The sequence below is a fragment of the Arachis hypogaea genome, chromosome 5 (assembly GCF_003086295.3).
Source record: "Arachis hypogaea cultivar Tifrunner chromosome 5, arahy.Tifrunner.gnm2.J5K5, whole genome shotgun sequence".
Taxonomy (NCBI): domain Eukaryota; kingdom Viridiplantae; phylum Streptophyta; class Magnoliopsida; order Fabales; family Fabaceae; genus Arachis; species Arachis hypogaea.
The window spans coordinates 2,528,293-2,546,179 of record NC_092040.1 but is presented as its reverse complement, the minus strand read 5'-3'; the positions used below and the strand labels follow the sequence as shown (position 1 = coordinate 2,546,179).

The 17,887-nt window shown below is 33.5% G+C and overlaps 3 protein-coding genes across 3 annotated transcripts; 1 reads left to right on the top strand and 2 right to left on the bottom strand.

Moving 5' to 3' along the window:
- Nucleotides 1-4,699: 4,699 nt before the first annotated feature.
- LOC112800159 (trihelix transcription factor GT-3b-like) lies at nt 4,700-7,122 on the bottom strand. Its single transcript, XM_025842268.3, has 3 exons — nt 6,981-7,122; nt 6,472-6,815; nt 4,700-5,556 (listed from the first exon to the last, which is right to left on the bottom strand). Exons 2-3 carry the CDS (start codon nt 6,805-6,807, stop codon nt 4,963-4,965), a joined length of 930 nt encoding a protein of 309 aa, XP_025698053.1. The 5' UTR covers nt 6,808-6,815; nt 6,981-7,122; the 3' UTR covers nt 4,700-4,962.
- Nucleotides 7,123-10,484: 3,362 nt separating this feature from the next.
- On the bottom strand, nt 10,485-12,283 carry LOC112800158 (peptidyl-prolyl cis-trans isomerase FKBP18, chloroplastic-like). Its single transcript, XM_025842266.2, has 6 exons — nt 11,886-12,283; nt 11,715-11,785; nt 11,492-11,578; nt 11,253-11,402; nt 10,805-10,864; nt 10,485-10,705 (listed from the first exon to the last, which is right to left on the bottom strand). Exons 1-6 carry the CDS (start codon nt 12,160-12,162, stop codon nt 10,652-10,654), a joined length of 699 nt encoding a protein of 232 aa, XP_025698051.1. The 5' UTR covers nt 12,163-12,283; the 3' UTR covers nt 10,485-10,651.
- Nucleotides 12,284-13,246: 963 nt separating this feature from the next.
- On the top strand, nt 13,247-16,394 carry LOC112800156 (phytochrome-interacting ankyrin-repeat protein 1-like). The gene is made up of 3 exons (XM_025842264.3): nt 13,247-14,063; nt 15,639-15,810; nt 15,884-16,394. The coding sequence occupies exons 1-3, from the start codon at nt 13,932-13,934 to the stop codon at nt 16,096-16,098; spliced, it is 519 nt and encodes a 172-aa protein (XP_025698049.1). The 5' UTR covers nt 13,247-13,931; the 3' UTR covers nt 16,099-16,394.
- The last annotated feature ends 1,493 nt before the right edge of the window (nt 16,395-17,887 follow it).

Here is a 17,887-nt window from a genome sequence, read left to right as displayed (position 1 = left end):
TACGAATTTAAGATTGTGAATTTATGTTCATTTATGTTTGATTATACGTTTATAAAACAAAACCTGTATGTTAAAGAAGTTAATTAAAATCATATTAATGTTATAACTTATAATCCAAAATTTATCATAGTAAAAAATATATATTTATATTATAGATTTAGTTAATATATTCTTTGAGCACATATTAAAATTATTAATTAAAAAATTATAACAAAATATGTAGAGTTCAAATTTTTTACGTATTATACATTTATTAAAATTAAAAATATAATTTTTTTACTAATAATATGTGTTTTTAAATTACGTGATAACTAATTTCTTGTATTATTTATATCAATTATTCTATGTATACATTAAATTAATTGTCAAAGTTGTTAATATAGGATATATATTGAAATACAAAATATATTATATAATATACACATATAGTGATATAGATATAATTAATGACTGATTTAGTAACTAATTTTTAGTATATGCACACATATAAATATAATTATTGTTTAAATTTTTAATATTTGAATTAAGTGCTAATTTTATTCTTAATATTTACTATGTCTTATGTTTATCTCAAAATATTTTTATTTTATCTTATTTTTATTCTTTAAATAAAATCTCATTTTTTCAAATTTTAGAAAAAGAATTAAGACTCATCTAAATTATTAGGAGTAAAGACCTAATTTTATTCTTATTCATTTTTATAAGGGACAATGCAATTTTTATCTAAAAATATGGACACTTAAATAGTAACAGGAATTATTTTTGTGGGGTTTTATTTATATTTTTAAACCCTCACAAGACTGACTATGACCACTAATACCACTAGTTCATCATTTTTTTTTATCATTGTCGTTATCTTTTATATCTATTATTTTTATTGTGAAATTATATTTTATTATTATTATTATCTTATTTACTGTCATTATTATTATCAATATCAATATTATCAACATTAATGTTATTTTTTTCTTTAAAAAGTATTCGTACTGTAATTATTTTTTTCTTACAATATTCTTTTTAGCAACGGTCTTTTTTCATTTAACCACTGTCAGTGAAATAATTTTTTAAAAATAAATTTATTAATAGTTCGTGGAGTTTTACTCCCACAAAAATAAATTTTGTTATTATTTAATAAATTTTTTAATAAAAAAATCGTATTATTCCAAAATAAAAAGATTATGCCAAAATATCCTTTTTTTAACAGAAATCGTCTTATCTTTTATAAAAATGAAAAAAGACAAAATTAAATATTTATTCAAAATATTGAAGACTATACCATTATTTTAGCTTTATTATTATTATTATTATTAGTTTGAGTAAACACCATTTTAATTCTCAAAAATTTTATATTAAACACTTTAGTTCTAACAAATTTTTATTCTCTAAAAATATTTGAGAATTATTTTTATCGGACAAATTGATCCCTAAATTATTTTGAATTAATTTTGTATGTATTTATTAAACAAATAAATCTCTAATAAATTTTATAATAAAACAATTAAATTTTCAAAAAATACATTCTAAAAATAAATTAGTCTTTCTTTAAATCAATATAAGAATTAAATTGTGGGACAAAAATAATTTTTAACCTGAAAATTCTCAAGAATGAGTCTCGGCATTTATTTATTTTTTTACAATGTGACATGCAAAATTCATGAATGGTGGTAGCCACGAGGGTGGGCCCCACAGAAAGTCGGAAGACAAGAAAGAGAGGGTCCCACGTAGCGTCTCTACCATTCTTCTTCGTATTTCTGCGTTGGTCCTCGCCTTTCTTCCTTTCGTTCTTCTCGATCATCATTTTATCGCCACACTTCACACGTCACACTACTCACAATCCCATCGATGACGCGAGGGAAGCAGAAGATCGAAGCACAGAAGCGTAACGCCGAGAAGAATCAGAAGGCTAAGGGTTCTCAGCTTGAGGCCAGAGCCGTTGGCCTCAAAGTCGTTTGCCCCATCTGCAAGGTCTTCTCAATTTCCCTTTCTCTTCTTTAACTTCTCTTTTATTCCTCGTTTTATTCTCTTTCTAATTGAGCTTTTCGGTTATGGCATCGATAATCAGATCCGTCTTTTGCTCTATTATGTTTGATTTTTACGATAGCGTTCTGTTTGATTCTATTAGTAATTGGTTCTTAGGTCATTCATACGGAGAGATCGTAAATATGGGAAGGCCTTATTAACTGCATGAAATTTGTTTCAAATATTATTAATTAGGTTGATAATCTCATCCAAGTAGTAGCCTTAAGGGTGTGTTTGGGAGATTGGATTTTGGAAGGGACGAAAGGGAAGAGGATGGCTTGGTGGGTAAAGTGGAAGCGAATCGTTTTTACTCTTCAAGCCTTTCCCTTCTGTCTGTCTTCCTTCGAATGTTGGCTTTGTTATTGTTGGCAGCTTCCAATTCATGGTTCATGGTATAATTTAGCTAATGAGTGCTCAAAAATACTGAAATGCATGGAATGAGAATGCAAGTGTGTTTTATAAGAGAAAGCAAAAGGGTGGCAATAATGTTTATTACAAGGCATTTTACTGGGTAACTGTTAATGTGGATGTCAAAACAATCTGTGCAAGTATTTTGTCTTTATATACTTATCTTTCGCAGTTTCGCTCACTTATTATGATTTATGATAGTCATATATGCCTTTATTTGTTGATATGTTGGTGAAATGTTACATTATATGTAGGCTTAAATTTAAAGAGTTAGTTTTGAAATGGATTTTTTGCGTTTGCTATCCAATTTGCTTTTGTATGGGTAACTATTTATTGAAAAAGCAAAACAAAATATTGATAGAGTGAGGAAGTTTCAGGGGTTGATTCCTATACTTATTTTTTAAAACGGAAGCATCTCCACAGAAGAATAAATTACAACTTACAAGCTGTATTGATATTAATGAGATAAGCGATCCCCTCCTAATGGGATAAGGCTTTGGTGGTGGTGGTGTTGTTTTGATATGAATGAAAGTATGTATGTAAGCTATGCATAGTCTTCAAGCAGGGGTTATGATGTGCAAACTTCTAAGAGTGGAAGTTAGCAATAAATCAGAAGAGACTAAGCCTTTGTGTTCTATGCTTTAAATGACACATTTACTTGAGCTAACAACTAGCCAAAATTCAAATATCATTATTATACGATAAAGATCATATAGTGCTGAAATACAGGGAAACAAAAGCCGATTAATATTTCTGTATGAATTCATGTTGTTGAAATGCTAATAATATGTGGTGTGCATTGTATGTCATGTATATATCTGTCGTTCAAATCATGTATGTATTCTCAATGAGTCTACAAGTTTATGTATGGGGAGATAGGCACAGCTGCAACAGCAATATGGCGTTTAGCCTGAGAACTATACAAGTGGCTAAGAGAATCACTAACATTTAGCAATTTGCTAGGTTCAGATTAGTCGCCATATCCAGTTATTAGAACAACTTTTAATTCTTATGAGCATACAGTTACGACATCTGGCTTAACGTTCCTTTCTAAATTAAAAATTACTCATATTTAAGAAGATAGGTTGCTGTCTAGCTAAAATTGGCTGGTAATTGCAAGTACTAGATGTCTTATACAGTGAATTATTCATTGTCTTTCTGTTGGGTTTTAAGTAAATCATATATGTTTAGTGTTTGAGAGTGGTAAGCAGCAAAGAAAAAGTGTTTGACAGTGGTGGTCTGTTAACTCTGGATGCTTTTGTGGTATCTTTTGCACCCCTAAATGTGTCATTAGAACTATGTAGTGTCTGTATTAGGATTATTGATAATGTTGTTTCATTTTGTTTTTTCAGACTCAGCTTGCAAATCAAAACCAGCTTGTTGATCATTATGGCTCCAAACACCCAAAGGAGAAACCTCCCGAGTCAAGCTAATGATTTCTTCTAAACAAAATTAGTATGGAAGTTCCAAAGAAAGAAAAATGAATGTTGCTCTGTGTGCCTCCGTGATTTAAATGTAATTCCTGCACCTAAGCCAAATTGCAACCTGTTTTAATTACATTTTTGTTAATATGCTTTGTTGCAAGATCATAAAGCTAAGGGTGTTCAAAACTGATTCTAATGGAGACGAGAATATTATCAGCTTGTACCAGTGCAGGCTAACTGAAGCCGCTCTGCAACGTTGCATTAAGTAACATCCCTTTGCACAAACTCAAAATCATACTTAGAATTTGTCCATTTCTCATTCTCTTCTCTTCTCTTGCGAAACCAGATATGAACCGGGGAATTACAGGTCAACTTTTGTTGGTATTCTCATCTATCATACGAAAGTAATCTAATGACTAAGGTTCTTAATTTTTGGGTACTAGAGAATTATTTATTTTTTAACCTATTATCTGTTCTTCCATTAATGCCAATCGTATCGTTTGTGCTTCACTGTGAGGTCAGGAGTTTTTACAACAAATTTTGTTAGAAGTTTTTTCAACAAATTTTGTTATTCGTTTCAGCTGGTTACAGATTTTAGAAACAGATACTATCCACGGCCATTAAATATAGGTTACAATCTAAAATCATCTCTGCTGAACACTATTATACTCGCTCTTCAAATCGGTTGTATCATGATGTGAAAATAGAAGAGGTCAAACCAAGAAGAACCTGTCTTATCATGATCACTGATGACGAAATTTATTCGCAAACACAGATTTCATTTCATACAACGAAGCAAGAAGATTTCTTTCCTTTTTTCTTTTCTTAATTAATGAATATACCAAAAATCATACAAACAGCTATAATCCGCACCTTGACTTAGTTACAGCAACTGTCCATAGTCCATACACAATCTGTTTGTATCAATTTTCAGTTCATATACTCCTATAATATTCAATATATCCGCTATACCCATTCAATTTTTCCTTTCCAAGATTCTATATTGTAACCAAAAGCCACTATCAAAGTTGGCTTAACCTTGGCTAAACATATAATTAATGAAAGCATCAAATAATTAACTGAAACTAACTGTTCAAGTCAGTTACCACATTTAGTTAGATTCATGTATGAGTTTGTTCAAAAGAGTTGTCAACAAAGCATCCCTCCTCTCTGCCCGGCTCTCTTCCCTCATTCTCCTCTGTTCTTCCCGCTCCCTCCATGTCTGTTCAATCATTAATCTCTCCCTTTCAAGTTTCTCCATTGTGTGCCTCCATTCCTGCTCAAAAAGCTGTCTTTCTTGGGCACGCCTATCCATCATTTCCCTCCATTGCATCTCCATCCTTAGCTGCTGCTGGAAAAATTCATTGAGCATTTCCTGAATACTACTAGCAGTATTACTGAAAGTATTTGATGGATTGTTTGCCTTTGAAGACTTATCAGTTTTGTCAACTTTCCTTTTACGAGCATTGCTTCTAGAAGGCTTCTCCTCTTCACTGTCATCTTCTACCTCCTCGTCATCTTCAGAGTACTCTTCCGAGGACCGTTCTCCACTTGACCTTTTCACCCCTTTCTTTGTTTGAGCTGAACGAGCCTCAGATTCAAGAAGCAGTCGTTGCATATTTCGTGCTCTTTCAGTAAATACTGCATGCAATTCTTCGAAAAATGGACATTGCCTACTATGCTCTGGATCAGATGTCTCTTTTCCCTGCACAATATCAATAGATGATTACATGCAATAAAGGAAATGAACGCTCCCAGCTTAAAGATATGGCCTTTCTTCTGCATTTTCAGTGACACAATTTTCTTGCACATCCAACAATACACATCATTTTGACAGGTAAAGAGAGCATACAGCACACTAGAGACCAACAATTCCATCTTTAAAGTAGCATATAACAATTAAATGTGTGGCAAAATTTACTAGAGAGAGAGAGAGACAGATAAAATACATCTAAATGCATTACTTGCTGATTATTATTCTTCCCGTCCTCTAATTTTTAAACTCCACAAAGAACACTCTTAACCAATTACTTCGGCATATAAAGGTTTATAGTAGCGCTGGTTGTTCCTCTTCCTCCTATTTATAAACTCCACCAAGCACACTCTAAACCAAATTACTTCTGTATATAAAGGTTCATAAATATGAAGCACTATGCAATTCGGTATTCCAAATTTCACACTCATTTTCCCAAAATAACCATAACATAATATTCCGCAGTTCCTTAATTCTTCTCTATGGGAAAAAAAATGCCAATGCCACACAAGGCTGGTGGAGATATCATCGCTCCTGTTTGCAAAATCAGGTCATAAATAACTAACAAAATACTAATCCATTAGGGGAACATTTAGGATTCATTGTATGAAATTTCGTAAAAAAAACTAGCTTTAACATACATAAACTCAGAGCAATAAGTGCATCTTAAAAACGCACACAAGAAGCACAAAGAATATCCACGATGTAACCAACAGAAACATATATATCAGAAGGCCCCAGATTTCTAACCCTAAAATCTAAGCTTGCTCAAGTAAGTCGAAAACATATAAGTGAAAATTCGAGTAAAACAATGAAATGAAATCCAATAAAAAAATGCAAACACAAATCGATGAGATAGAGTCACACCTTATAGCGATTAACGAGGTTCTTCCACTTGCATTTGCACTGTTCGGGGCTCCTCCTGAAGCCTCTCTCCCTCATCTTGGAGCTCACAACCTCCCAAAGCGTCTTGTTCCGCTTCGATGCAGTGAAGTCCCTCTCAAGCTCCGCGCGTATCGCTATGAACTCTCTCGTCTCCTGCTGGCTCCACTGCGGCTGTGCCGGAACCCTCTCCTCTCTCCCTGCCGTCGTCGGCGATATCTCGCCGGAAATCACCGACGATGTCGCCGGGTTCAACATCTGCGGCTGCGGCGGCGCCACCATGGCCAGGCGAGCCGCTCGGGCGTCCTCGCCAGCGAACATTGATCTCTCTGCTACCACGACGTTTAGGATTAGGGTTTTCTGCTTTTAATCGAAACCAAACCAAGGAATTGGAGATTTGGAGTGTACAGCAGAAACTTGATGCTAGAGAAAAGAAATAGATAAATAAAATAAATAAATAAATAGGCTCCTTTTCCTCCTCCTTTATGCTTTACCAATTTTTCTTTGTCGACAAGATAGGAATGATTGACCTTTCACGGTCTCCACATTGATGTTTATGAAGAGCCAGAGTCTTTTGCATTCACACACGAGAGCTAGTAACTTTGTTTAGTTTAGGAAGAACTTTAAGTATAAAGTATTCTTGGAATATGGATGTTTTAGTAATTTTAGCAATAAATTTTATAAACAATTATAATATATTAAATTAGAATTATTATGATATTGATATTTTAAGAATATTTAAATTTCTTAAAAATAATATATAATTTAAAAACTTATTTACGGCTTAGATTTAAAGGATTTCTTTTGCAAAAGAAATATTAATTTTTTCTGGAAGAGGTGCATAAAGTAAATTAAAACTAAAAGGTGAACATTTATCAATTGGAAGAAAATAAACTTGAAGAATTTTTTTGGGACAAATTATATTATTAAATTAATTGGGGCTCAAAATTATATAATTATAACAATTAAGTTTTGCTTATATGCGTGTGCAATTTTTTTTATATAAATCGTTACGAGTTGTAGGGTTTTAACTCTAAAACATGCAGACAAAGTGATTAGTATGACTTTGTCTTTGGAAAAAGAGCTCCGAAATATTTTTGAGTTGCAACGACTGTCTATCCTTTCAACCATTAGTGGTTCTTGGATTCCCCCTTCAGTGGGTACCTTTAAGATTAATTGTGATGCTAGCTATCCTGGCAGTGGTGCTCGAGTTGGTTTTGCTTGTGTTAGCAGAGATTGAAAGGGAAGGTAGCAACGAGGCTGTCTGGGACAATTGAGAGTCATAGCATTTTGCAAGGAGAGTTGTTTGCTATTTGGAGAAGCTTTCTTTAGCATGGGACTCGGGACAAAGAGACATTATATGTGAGACAGATTGTGTGGAGGCTTTTACTATTGTCAATAATTTACAAGATTGCTCTGGGTTTATTGATCCTTTGGTGTTAAAAATTCGAGATATCATGTCTTGGAAATGGCGTGCTGATCTTCGGTTGATCTTGAGAGATGCAAATACAGTAGCAAATATCATGGCAAAGACCGCAATGAGGACCCTTTCCCCCCAAGTGGAGCTTCCGTTGCCTTGGAAAGAATTTGAGAATAGTATTCAGCGAGACCGCCTTTCTTAAACAGTTTCTCTTTTTTTTTTCGTTCTTAGTTTTTGTTTATTTTCTTTTAAGTCATCAAAAAACTCTAAAACATGCATGTAAGCAAATTTTAATTATTATAATTATGTAATTTTGAGTTTCAATTAATTTAATAATGTTATTTATCTTTTTTTTTTTCTCTAACCATCTCTCGTTGAGGAGATAAGTTGCTGATCAATAATTTTTCAAAGATCTTTTCACTTTTCGTCAACTAGATTATCAGATAAAGCAAGAACAAAAGTCTAACAAATAGCTACCACTTGAATACATATAATAACAGGTAACACTATCCATAATAAATCGATTTAAACACAATATTTAATCATTTTATAGTTCATAAACATACTAATAAAAAATAAAATACAAAATTAAGTTCATATTAAAATTAAAAATAACAAAATCCATCCTAAAATTACAAAAGAGGGAGGATATGAATTTGAACTACATCAATTTCATTATGCATATATATTAATTTATATACTATAATGTATTATGGATGCGAGTAAATAAGGTAGCATTAAACCTAAATTCACACTAAGGGTATTAGCAGCTCAATCTGCTCTACTCTCAATCTAACCTGTTGCGGATTGGATTGTCAACCCTAATCAAATAGACTGGATCAAATTGCATGCACTCGAATAAGATTAGTATTGTCAGTCCTACATGAAAGTGAAGTGGTAGGCACACCAGAAGTAAGGATAAGACACCATGTCCTCATGGATTCTCGGAGTTTCATGTTTTAGTGTTGATTCAAGGGTGTCCGTTATGAAGTTTCTCTCTGCAAAAATTTTGTCAATGAGACTCTTATCTTTGTGTACGAAAATTCAGCATTCATCACTATTTTATATCAGAACTTAGGATATCATTTAATAGTTGCTAGTGTAGAGGTTAGAGCCAATTTTTAAGAATGGGATTTAAAATAAGAAAACAATGTAAGAAAGAATTTAGAACGACAATTTTGAAACCAATGACTCCATCATTAAATTAGGGCCATACTCGCAGCAATATTTTCTCACCAATAAAAACAGTTTGACTATTTTTTTAATTAGGGACATAATCTGGTCAAATTATTTGAACAAAAATCACATTCATTCGTTCAGATTTTTTTAATTAAAATACTTTACATAATACATGTTCATTTCTCAGTTTAACATTTTTTACAAAGACTATTCTAACAATTATCTCATTAGCAGCGACCACAATAATTTGACCAACTTAAAATGATAAGCAAATAAGTCTATATAAATAGAAAATTTTTAAAAATGAATACATTACTACGTAACTTAGTTCATTGAAAATTTGAACTACTATTGCATTTTTAAACTATATTGAAATCTACTAATCTAATTCCTATTTATAATTATAATGATTCCTATTTGTTGGATAAGATAAAGTATTGCGGAAGTATATCAATTACAGCTCCAAATGCTTGATAATTTGATATCAAATGATTTCTAACAAAGTATCACGCAAATAGCGCTTCATAAAAATGACGGATACAACAAATATGTAGAAAAGCGCTATGCTTTTCTCTTCTTACAAGTCAAATCTCACACTTCATCTACCTTTTAAGTTTGCTTGAAGGTCCAATTATAATTCTCCCTAATCTGCACAAAAAGAACCTGAAACAAGAGTTCTAACATATAGTGTACCATTAAGAAAAAAGACAAGTAAAGCGGAAAAAAAAAACCGTTCTTTTCTTTCCTAGACACACAACACAACAGAAGACATCAGCCACTTGGTCCCATAACTTCCATTGGTATCATTAATAAACTTGAGAAATTACTCTTCTTCCAATAACTATGTACAGTTAGTAATGTGGATTGTTGACAGTTGACACCAGGCAACTCAAAATCATAGTTAAAATATGATCCACAATGCTTACTTGCAGTACAAGAGACCATAAATTTTCTTTCTCCACCATCTCTACCCTTCCAACAAATTGAGATGCATAACATACAATCTACTATAATAATTCAAGAAAGTATAGTGTGTACTAAATTCAAAGACATAGCAGTATGCAAATGGCATTAGCAAAGTGCAATTGAGAGTGGAACCGGAAACAAACAACACAAACCTGTTGAATTGTGGAATGTGGAATGTGCTTTCTATTTTTTTGGTTAATAAAAAAAGCACTTTGGGGTTTGTCTAAACCTGCCAAATAAAAGTTATTTGAGCCATGAGGAGTGAGGACTGAGCAGGTTTTGGTTAATAAAAGTTAGTATCTGTAGTTAGTTAAATGCCAAAAACTACCCAGTCCAACACAGATGATCATGTTAGTTTGTTTTGGTTTTTATGCCATTATATTATTATATACCTTCCACAAATAAGGAATAATTTTGCAGCAGCATGTGAAAGTGTTACTAAAAATAAGTTCACGTTAAAATTGCAGGCAAAGCTAAAGAGAAGTACATCAATCTCACAATAAAAATGGACATAGGGTTTCTCGTCCCTATTCCAAGAAATAAGGTAATAACTGAGAAGGAATAGGCATGAGAAGTACTAAACGAAAAAGTTGTTGGTCTTCAGGTATCTACAATTTGCAAAAGCTCAACATTTAATTCAAATGTAGCTCCAGGCTGCAAGCAACATCATGAACAACAATGTTTTAGCCATGTGCTTAATTCACCAACTATAACATACATTGGTACATAAAGAAGAGCGGGTAGGGTTTTTACCGGAATCTCATTCATTCCCCTTTGACCATACCCACTCTCTGCAGGAACAATCACAGTTCGCTGAATGCAATGCATCAATTAACAGTATTAGATAGATGAAGCAATCTCTGTAAAATATTAGAGACACTATTAACAATATAATTGAAGAGTAAAGACTTAATTTGGTCCTCAAATCTCATTTGACCTTATTTGGTCTTTCAAATTTGACTGTGTATAAAGTTGGTTTCTCAGTGTATTTCCGCCACAACGCTATGAATGGAATGTTATATGGAGAGGTGTCATGCTGAAACGAAATTGACTCGCTACCATGTCGCAGGACTAATCTTATACACGGGGTAAAATCCGGAGGACTAAATTGGGTTAACTGAAATTTGAGAGACAAAATTGAGTGTGTGCATCAAATTTGAGGGACCAAACCAAGTTTGTACTGGCATAAGAAATGAATCACCTTTCCACCAACACGCATTCCTTCAACAATAGTGTACATAGCCGGTGGAGGTTTTGGTGCTGCTTGTGCAGAGAATAGACCGTTCGGGTTGTCTACAAATTCCCGCTTCCTTTCCTTCCCTGGTGGAGCTCCCACCTTAAATTCGTATGGCTTTCAATACCATCAAGCAAAAGCAACCTTGCATCAGCACTAAAACTGAACAACACATAACAATTAGCTGAGATTAGAACATACATTACCTGAGCAATGATACGATTTCCAGCAAGAAGTTTAGATTCTCGGCTTGATACCGCGGTAATTCCGCGATATAAGCAATCAAAATGTACCTGTCGATCACAACTAGTATAAACAATGAACAGTAAATAAAAAGAATTACTATATGCCACCAATCAACAATAATGAAATAGAGAAACCATGCTGATGACACATTCCAACAGTTAACTAACTAACTAACTAACTAACCTGAACGGTTGATCCCTTTTCAGCCACTGGACCTTTCCCTTCCACCAAATCATAGTATTTCAATCCATCCTCTGAATCACGATCGCAATCAGAATCACAAAATAACTATTTTAATTCATTCTAACTAGCAAATTGAAAAGGAATGTGAATTGCAGTGAGGTAAGGACTAACGAGTAGTAATGTATTGGTCAAGAGGGATGTTCTTCTTGTTGCGCCTCTCCCTGGCAAGTGCTGGCGAATCGGAGAGCAAAACGGAAGTCATGAAAGGCAAGGATGAAATCAGAACCGCCATGGACCTTCTCGTAATCTGTTGATGAGAATAAGATCCTGAAGCTGAAACCGTCACTGCCACCTGTCTCGCACCTCCATCATCGACGCTACACCTCCATCCATTGTAACTGCAACTGCAACTCCAAATGGAAATGGATGCCATTTGCATTCCACACATGCCTCTCCTCTCCACCTGTCTTTTATTACTACGCCCTATCCGTTAACAACCTAAATTACTCTTCTGCCCTTTTCACCCTCCCCTCTTTCTTTTTTCCCACACTAGGGTGGTGCACGGCCCCAATACTTTATGAACTAATTTGGTGTTATTTTTTCAGGTTTAGAATTGACTAAAAATTTTAAAAATAGACCCGATCATTATTTTGGATTGGATCCGAGCCATCACTTGGGTCATTTGAAATTGGCTCGATGGCCCGATCATTATACATAATTAATATTTTGTGTTATTAGTGATGGATGATGACTATTTTTACGTAGAATTTAATCATTGTAAACCTTAATATTTTTTATTATTAGTTATTGTAAGACAATAAAGTTAATGTTTTATGTTTTAAATGTATAAGATTTTAGATTAATTAATGCATAATATTGTGTTATTTGTATTGATTTAAATATTTGGTGTTATTAGACAATATGAATATTGATTATGGTTATGCTTTAATTTTAGAGAAGAGTTGGTCTTGTTATATTTTTCTAAGTGAATTTTATCATGTCAAATAATGGTTGGAGTATTAGAAATTTGGATATTTTCACATGTTATCTTATAAGAAGGTATCAAATTAATGTCCCATTTTTACCTGGTATAATCGTGGCCTAAAAGTGTATAGATTTCATCGAGTCTAAGGTCGGGTCTAATAAATAGGTCTGGTATATATTTCAGACCGAATTTGAGTCACATCAAACTCAATTTTACCCGACCCATACACACCCTATCCCACACAAACCACAACCAAATTAAAACTAATTTGATCATGCTTATTCATATAATCATAATAATTAAGATATTAATATGTATTTGACATTACCTAATTTACCTAATTTTAAAGTAACATTCAAACAAACAATTTTAATAAGTGGTTTAAAATCGATTCCAAAATAAAATTATATAGAACTGATTTTAAATTTAGTCTTTTTTATGAATTCGATTTTCCTAATTTTAAAACATTAAACTATATTTATCTTATTTTACTTTTAAAAATTGAATTTAACTAATAAAATCTGAACCACTAAAATTACTTTACAAGCAAATCTATCGGTGTAATGTTGAGGACATCACATGATCCCAAACATGTGAGGGAGCACTGTATCCTTGACCCACTAACTACTAACACGCCACAATTGTGAAACAAATTATCATCGAGTTCATTCCGCACGCGTTATATCTTTGCCCAATCGTTATCGCTTCGGTACGCTGCGTCTGCTTGCTAGGGTTTCCTATCTTCTGATCTCCATGTTTCCATCAACCCTAATCCTAATCAAGAAAGGATTCATCTGATTCCCATTAATCACCTCAATCCCCTGATTCCACTCTCAATACTCCTCTTGCTTCATCAAAAACCCTAATATTCGCATCATCAATTATGATCATCAACTCGTCTCCCTTCATGACCTCCGTCCTTGTCCTTCAGAACCTTCGCGTATTCGGTCCTGGCTTGAATCCTTTTAATCCCTATTGCGTCGCTCATCACTCTCGCTAATTTCCCCCTTTATACGTCTATTACTGCTCTGATTTCTGTTAGTTTTCCCGTTTCTCGTTCGTTTAATATGTAAACACGTAAAAAAGAACAAGATTTTGTTGTCTGTTCCCTGCTGTTTCCCGCGAAAACAAAGAATAGTTGTTTTGGGGATTTGTATTCTAGGTTTTTTTTTATTGGATCGTCGTTTTTATTTGGATTGGGGTGTAGTTTTTGGGTGTTGGATTGAGAAAAGATGCTGGAGGCGCAGCCAGTGTTGTTCAGGAGAAGCCCGTCGAGGAGGCGCATGATGAGGCCTGGCGTTGGTACCGACGATAGAGGTTGGACTTCTCTTCATGTTTGCGCCCGCAAAGGTGATCTCAAACTGGTGAGTTTCTTCAGTTTCATCAACCCCTCTTTTATGTTGTTGTTCTTCTTGTTCTTGCAAAATTTCTATCACGTGAGACTCTATTTTCGGTGCCTAGGAAAATTAGAAAGGCTTCACGATGAGATGCTTCAAAGTTATTTGTCTGCGAGGTTACTGAACGTTTGAGTTTACTCTTATGAGTTCATGTATTGAGATATTTACAATTCAAGTTTAGTTATCTTGGTTGTTTGATACACCTAGACCTACCTGTCACCACCTAGTGTGAATGTACATGGGAGACTTGATTGTTTGTGTTAGGATGCTTTATGAAGCTATGTATTTGGAATGGTATTCAATTTGTTGGTGGATTGGATTTGGATTTAGATGATCCTATTCTTATTTTATGTTGTTAAGCTGTTAACCTTTGGTTTCGTACTTTCAGTTGTATCATATACTAAGGAGAGGAGTAGTAGACAGAATTTGATGATGCTCAGGTTAGATTGAACTGTAGGCTTGAATCTTGTCAAAACAGCAAGGAAGTAGTATGATGGATGAATATTACAATCTACAAGTATTGGATTCCGACTCATACCCTAAACCAGTATTCTCAGTCTTTCAAACCTTGACCGTGATTATCAATACTTTCTTGAAACTTCTTTAAACTGAGATTTATTGCTAAAATTATCATCTATTGTTACATCGTAACTTCTACTTCAGATATCATCAGATTATAAAGGGGGAATAAGAGTCATCAGTCATGATTCATGTGATCATAGAATGGACAGAAGTGGTTTCATATAGGATTTTTTCTCTTAAATTGAATTGTTAAACCTGGTAATAAGAATGCTGTACAAAGAGAAATATTTTAAATTTAATTGTTCAGTTTCTTTAGTTGTGGGGGAACCAATTCCAAGGATGACAGTGTTGAGCACTGCAAGAGAAAACCCACTATTCACAGTAGTTCATGGTTGTTGGTAGAAATTTGTTAGTCAAGTAGGTTTAAGCTAATGCTTATGATGAGTCCGTTTGATATGTGCATGTGGGGATGGTTTTTTTTATTGGAAAGGAGGGGGGAGGGGGGGGGGTAAGAAACATGTTTCTCATTCCTAGGAATCTACAGGATCTCATGTGCAAAGGACCTAAGCCTTTTTTTTCAAAAGAAAAAACAAGTATTTGGGGTATAAATGTTCTGTTGAGTTTGGTGCACAGTTTAAGCCTTAATTCAGCCTGGTACAATATTGAAATTGCTGTCTTGTGACCTGCACCATTCTATTTGTGGTGATAGCTTCCTCTCATGGTGTTATGGATGTAAATGTCTAGTAGCCGTTACTCCTTGGAATGGTGGGGGCCTTGCCTATCAGCACCTTGCCAGTGATTATGGCTTGTTAGTTGATTTTAGAATATAGTAAAAGTTTTGTTGCTAATTCCTACAGCGCATGAATCTCTTCTGTGTTCTCTTCCACTGTTGTTCATTTGTAAACCTTGGGATGATTCTTTCTTTATAGTTATAATTGTTTCATATTTGGGAAACTAGTGTGTTTGGTTTTGACAATTTAGTTGCATAAGAGCATCTGTTTATATTGTGTTCTTGAACAGGTAAAAAAACTTCTTGATGAAGGAATGGATGTCAATGTGACTGCATGGGGCCCTAAATCACAAGGCGTGACCCCTCTTCACCTTGCTGCTGAAGGTGGCCACCTTGGAGTGATGGATGAACTGCTGGAACGTGGTGCTGACATTGATGCTAGAACAAAGGGTGCTTGTGGCTGTAAGTTATCTACCTATCATATAGGGATCTTACCATATTTCATATTGATACATGTTTTCTTCTCTTAAACCAGGGACACCACTCCATATTGCTGCCAAAGAAAGGAGGAGGGATGCCGTGAAATTCTTGGTTGAGAACGGAGCTTTCTTGCCACCTGATATGAACGACAGCAGATTCAATCCCCCGCTTCATTACTGCCCTGGACTTGAATGGGCCTACGAGGAGTTGAAGCGACTTCGATGTGAGGACTTGTCATCGGGGGAGACATCTTACAGTTCTGAAAACTAATTTGCTCTTTCATGGATGTTGCTTGGTGCTTGGATATCTTGTGTCAATAAGTGAAGAAGTGAGATAACAACTTATTTGTTACAGAGTATGAATAAGTTGTTGCATGAATGAGGACATATCAGCATTTTAAAATGTTGGGCTCTTGCTATAGGAATGATGTTATATAACTGTTAATGTGCTATACTTGGATGATGTGCGATTATTATCATTTGTTCATTGTCTGAACTCTGTTCTGAAGCTAACTATGTAAGTATTGCTGTTTTGAATGCTTAGTATTTTTCTGTTGAACAACTACAGAACAAGGGTGTCTTTCAAGTTTCACAGCATCGTTTTAATATTCTCTTATTTCTATTGGTCTTCAAAATTAAGTTTAGCAGTGCCTGTTTTCATGCGTTGCAGCATAAGAGAACCTTGTATTCTATAATACTACGATCTCCTGTTACAATATAACGGTAGGTAGGTGAGAGTTAAGGGTGGAATAAGGTCAGTCTATTGGTCTGAGCGGATCTGCAGACTGTTATAAGCGATTTAGTGTGTATTAAACTTAAGCTTACCTTTTTTAAAGGTTTGATCATTTAAAAAAAATAAAAAATAAATAAATATATAATGTCAAGATACAATATATTAAATTCGATGTCAAATTTAATATCCAAACTTAGAATATGAAAATAAAGGGTCGCTATCCATGAAAAAAATTCTTCTTAAAAAAAACACATATATCTCAAAATGAAAGACTACATCAATATCTAAAGTTGGAATAAATCAATTAAATATAACATCAAATAAAAGTTAATAATCATTAAAATAAAAACAAAGTAAAGGTGAGTCTAGCAATTAATCGATAATCCTGAAAACTTGAAAATGATTTCATTTTTTTTCCAACACCTTGACAAAAAACATGTATATATCATTAGATTTTTAAACAATCCAAATATAAATATGAAGAAAAGTAGTTTTACACATGTATCAAATTAGATAACGTTACCATCTGAATAGTCATTTAAAAAAATGTGATTATCATTCAAAAAAATACATGTAATTACATAATTGTGTAAAACGTACACTGTCAATGCATCAAAATTAAATTCTACAAACAAATGCTTCTAATTTTCCGATAAGTGCAATACAGAATATTCAAAACAAAATTATGGTTATACTTTAGCATAAATTACACGGTACCTCATACATATATTATGAAAAGTCAACTTTATTAATATGACTCAAGCCTTCAACTACTCACGTCATGGCAACATCATTTTTTCCACAATTAAAATCCTTTACTCCAGAGTTTCTTCTATGATCTTTTTCATATGTTTCCTATTATTTGTTTTTTTTTTGTAAAACACTTGTTTTTCTTTTCTCTTTGTTTCTTTTCTTTTTCCTTTTTATCTTGTTAGGTGTTCTATCCCAAATTTGGGTTACAGGGAGTTTTTTTTGTCAAAAAAAAAATATCTCAATTCATACCAACTTTGTAAAGTCGTTATTTTGAATTCGACTTCTATTAAGTGCACCATATCGATAGTGTCATTCAAAATTTGAAGCTTTCATTATACATGGTTTTAAATTAAAAAAAAATTGATGCTGTTTAACGTTTAAACCTCAGCTTATTATGATCTACGATTGTTTTAATGAAAATGGAAAAACTAATAAATTGGCTTGGTTTGATTTCTTATAAGTATTTATTTATCTTTGGCAAATGTTGAATCAAGCATTTTTTCCTCTTGAGTATGCATAATTGACCAACCTTACAAGAAATTTACACTATAGATTAATACACGCGAAACAAATC

Bases quoted from the DNA above. Each gene is read 5' to 3' on its own strand.
- LOC112800159 (XM_025842268.3), bottom strand. From the start codon at position 6,807: ATGTTCGCTGGCGAGGACGCCCGAGCGGCTCGCCTGGCCATGGTGGCG. The intron at 5,557-6,471 runs GTGTGACTCTAT...GATATTGTGCAG, and splicing joins ACCTCGTTAATCGCTATAAG to GGAAAAGAGACATCTGATCC.
- LOC112800158 (XM_025842266.2), bottom strand. From the start codon at position 12,162: ATGTGTGGAATGCAAATGGCATCCATTTCCATTTGGAGTTGCAGTTGC. The intron at 11,786-11,885 runs GTTAGTCCTTAC...ATCGTGATTCAG, and splicing joins TGACCAATACATTACTACTC to AGGATGGATTGAAATACTAT. The intron at 11,403-11,491 runs GTAATGTATGTT...TGGTATTGAAAG, and splicing joins GAAATCGTATCATTGCTCAG to CCATACGAATTTAAGGTGGG.
- LOC112800156 (XM_025842264.3), top strand. From the start codon at position 13,932: ATGCTGGAGGCGCAGCCAGTGTTGTTCAGGAGAAGCCCGTCGAGGAGG. The intron at 14,064-15,638 runs GTGAGTTTCTTC...GTTCTTGAACAG, and splicing joins GCAAAGGTGATCTCAAACTG to GTAAAAAAACTTCTTGATGA. The intron at 15,811-15,883 runs GTAAGTTATCTA...CTCTTAAACCAG, and splicing joins AACAAAGGGTGCTTGTGGCT to GGACACCACTCCATATTGCT.